General features: G+C 41.2%; 1 protein-coding gene across 1 annotated transcript; it reads right to left on the bottom strand.

Annotated features, from left to right (window-relative positions):
• Positions 1–147: 147 nt before the first annotated feature.
• On the bottom strand, positions 148–2,389 carry LOC119280983 (homeobox-leucine zipper protein MERISTEM L1-like). Its single transcript, XM_037561646.1, has 4 exons — positions 2,292–2,389; positions 1,155–1,438; positions 957–1,074; positions 148–710 (listed from the first exon to the last, which is right to left on the bottom strand). The coding sequence occupies exons 2-4, from the start codon at positions 1,430–1,432 to the stop codon at positions 459–461; spliced, it is 648 nt and encodes a 215-aa protein (XP_037417543.1). The 5' UTR covers positions 1,433–1,438; positions 2,292–2,389; the 3' UTR covers positions 148–458.
• Between the last annotated feature and the right edge of the window lie 1,526 nt (positions 2,390–3,915).

Raw genomic sequence — 3,915 nt, forward strand, 5'->3', positions numbered from 1 at the left:
TCCAGAACAGGATCAATGATCTCATACCACTTTTTGTTGCTGAGAAGGAGGTAAAAGCTATCTCAATGAATGACACACTCACACGATGAAATGTTACAAGACACAAAATTCTTGTGCGGCATTCAACTAGCAGAATTTTTGTTTTTGCTTGTCTATTCATTTAATTGGCCACTACTTGAGCCGTTCAGCTACAAATAGGAAGGGAGAAAGACATTAGTTGGACCGAGCTTCATGGCAATGCCATCCCGAAGCCACTCACTCCACAACCCCAACATTGCTGCCGCAATCGCTAGGCCTCATGCCATCCCATATAGTAACCACAACAGTCTACATATAAAGAAATAAACCAGCAGCCAAGTCGTGTACATACACACACAACATGGCGCATTATTTGCTAGCCGAGGAATAAAGCGAAACTAGGGTTCATGCGATGTTGACTAACACAGAAGACGCTGTGCTTAGTCGCGGGTAAATTGGGGCCTCATGCTGAGTTCTTTAAGATAGGCGGTGGCACGGCGGAGTTCTTCCTTGAGCCTCATATTCTCTGTACATAGGCGTTGGTGCTCCGAGGTATCCTGAGTTTTTAGCCTCACCCCTGCACATTTGAGGCATGTCTTGTTTTCAACGACCCACTTGATGGCTTGGTTTTCATCTTTTAGCATCTGGTTCTCTCCCTGAAGATTCTTGGTGTCCTGTAGTTGCCTCTTGCCCTGCATTTATTAATTTCAGTTATGCGTCATTTTAGGGGTTAGCAATGTATGCATGCTACCATGTTCACGAGGGGATTATAGTACTACATTGTAATATTAGATGACCAATAATGCTACTATTTTTAGTGGAGTTTGTATTGTTTAACAGTAAAACTTGCATAGCTGCATGTCTTAGGTGACCCATGTGGCCAAATCTCATTTAATTCATTGTGGAAAATTCACTGTGGAAAAGAATGGAATACATACCTTGCTAGAGGAGCGTTTGTTTTGGAACCAAAACTTGACCTGCAGGGCACTCATGTGAAGCCTCTCGCTAAGGTCTTTCCGGAGTTCTGCATCTGGATAAGGGCTTTTCTGGAACACACTACATATCATGTTAAAGAAAATGGATTAGTACACATGTTTTTTGATAGGTAAGAAACACTGATTAAGTATGTATTGTACGCTTCAAGTTGTTGGATTTGTTCTCCACGGAGACGGTTATAATTTGCACGCCTTGTCACCATTCTCTGCACATGATTGGTCTCTTCATCGTTATTGTTGCCTTTGTCTGCAGCAGCAGCGTTGGCATCGTCAGTGTTGCCCATGTTGGTAGTGGCTCCCAGCAGGTCATGCATCTCATCACCATGCTCGTGCGGGGGTAGGTGGCCCTGTTCGCTTGTGATGAAGTGATCCAACATATTTTGCACATCACTGTCGTATTCTGGCAACTCCCCATCCATGGTGATCTGTTATCATGAAACAAAATATATATTCTCATGTGTAGAGTTAAAGGTAACAATGAACAAATATCTTAAGAAAAAAGAATGCAGTAGTGAAAAAAGAAATCAAGTAGACTTTAGTTGGCAACGTAGTACATTTAGATTTAGATTTTAATTTCCAACGCAGTCGGATGTTACTCCACATTAAGAATACTTAAAATTCATCTGTATGAGTTTCCTAGACCAAGATGTAATCAAGTAGACTTAAATTACTCTCAGAAATATATTGACATAATTTCCTGAATTCACTATCACATATTCATGATTATCTACCGCTGATTACTTCAATAATTTCTAAACATATATGCCCTACATATTCCTGAATTCACTATCGCAAAACTATTACTTTCTATCTCATCGTGTTCTTTTATATGTATCAGAAAAACCTTACTCTATCTATATATACATTGGTATCTATCTACAGATTCCGTATGTGATATATTTAAACAAGGCCTTACATACAATAAGATAAGTACCAACTACTCCTACAATTGTAGAAGCAAGAAATTAAAATATACTATGCGAGGGAAATCATATTAGAATAAATAATAGCATCATAGGCAGAATAATACGATCAGATCTATGAATATATACAATCAGATCTATGTTAGCAAGATCCTAGCCATCTCCCAAGCAAAATGATGAAATGCTACTTTCTTTGTGTATCCACTCATTCCATGGTGGATCTACCTTTCTTCCAAGAATACAAGGGATAAGAGATGTCATGGAGGATTCCTGCTCAACTTTAGAAGCTATATATCCAAGGATAACTAGAGTAGAAGGGTATAAACATTACTAGATGAACGGCTTAAGGAAATACCGCTGGCTTCGGTTGTCGACCTCCTTAGAACTTCGGTAGGCGAAAAAGTACACGAATCTGTTTTGTTCCTACTGATATATCAAACTCATTCAGCAAAGTAGCTATGACCGTCCGAATTTAAAGCCGTGAGCAGCATGCAAAATTTATGCCATAACCCATGATTAATGCAAGCAATTACTTGTATCCAAATATAAGGCTCATATATCATGGATTTTGCATTGGCCTATATATAGGTCATATTTAATACTCACTAAGCATATTTGTGGAGTGAATATTGGCATATTGATACAATATATTATGATATTAAAACAATATAAATTGCTTCTTCATAAAATTAATAGAAAAGAACGACTTTGATCAATAATATATTTGTAAATCTAAATGATATACATGGACATAAAGATTTCTTCAGTCAATAATACGTATAGAGTATGTTTTTCTTGGAAGAAACACTTTCTATGCACACAATAGAAAAGAACACCAACAATAACTTGTATCCAAATATAAGGCTGAGATGCCATGGATTTTGATAGTTGCCGCATGTCCTATATATAGGGCATAATTAATACTAATTAAGCCTATTTGTGGAGTGAATATTGCCATAATTATAACAATATATTATATGATCAAAATAATTGAAAAAGGGTGGTTCTCATTATATATATACATAATATACATGGACATAAACGGGTGGTTCTGATCCATTATATGTTGTAGACCAACAAGATATACATGGACATAAAGAGTTCTTCAGCCAATACAACATACAATGTATGTTATTTTTGGAAAAAAACTTCCGATTTATTCATCCACTATTAAGGGAGCACAAATAATACCAGGACTAATAGAAATTACATCTTGGTCGGCGACAACAACAAGCACTGGAGTGAGCTGAAGACGTGCCACCATCATCGCCCCTCTCTCACTGATGTCGGCCAAACCTTGTTGTAGTACTTAGACGGGAGTCCTCATGGGAAGGCCTCATAGGACCACTAAACTAGAGCAGCAACCATCGCCGATGAAGAGAAGCGTATATCATGATTCACTAATCAATTTCTAGCACATTTCCCTCCCCGGTCACACCACCAGTGTCAATGTTCAAGTCACTCAAGCAACCCGACCCCAATAACGATGGCCCTGGATGCGCTGGCTGGCCCACCTGTCATGCACTTACCAGCTGATTCACCTGGGCCCGCCATGATCTGACCCAACAACGTGGCTTTGGCCCGGCGGCGGGCCTTTGTTCCCCCGCGCGGGCAAGAATCAACGGGCGCTGGCGAATGAGAGTGGCCCCGGGCAGACCCGGCGGTCCACCTGTCAAGGACCTCCCAGCCGGGTCTCCCGGGTATGAGCCGGCCGAGAAGATCACACGAATCAGATCGTCCCCGAGAGGCTACCGCTGCATGCCACAAAGCAACCGATGACACGTATGCTCTCATAGCCCGTGGATCTCTCGCGTGATCCGACGCCAATGACGATGGCCCCTGGCGCACTAAGAGGTCCACCTATCATGGACCATCCAACCAAGTTAATCGGATCAGACGCTACTCGACTCAGCCCCATGGCTTTGGCCCGACAGGGGGTATACACACCGCCAGGAGTGTCCGGATATGCCACCACACGG

This window comes from Triticum dicoccoides, chromosome 3B, assembly GCF_002162155.2.
Source record: "Triticum dicoccoides isolate Atlit2015 ecotype Zavitan chromosome 3B, WEW_v2.0, whole genome shotgun sequence".
Taxonomy (NCBI): Eukaryota; Viridiplantae; Streptophyta; class Magnoliopsida; order Poales; family Poaceae; genus Triticum; species Triticum dicoccoides.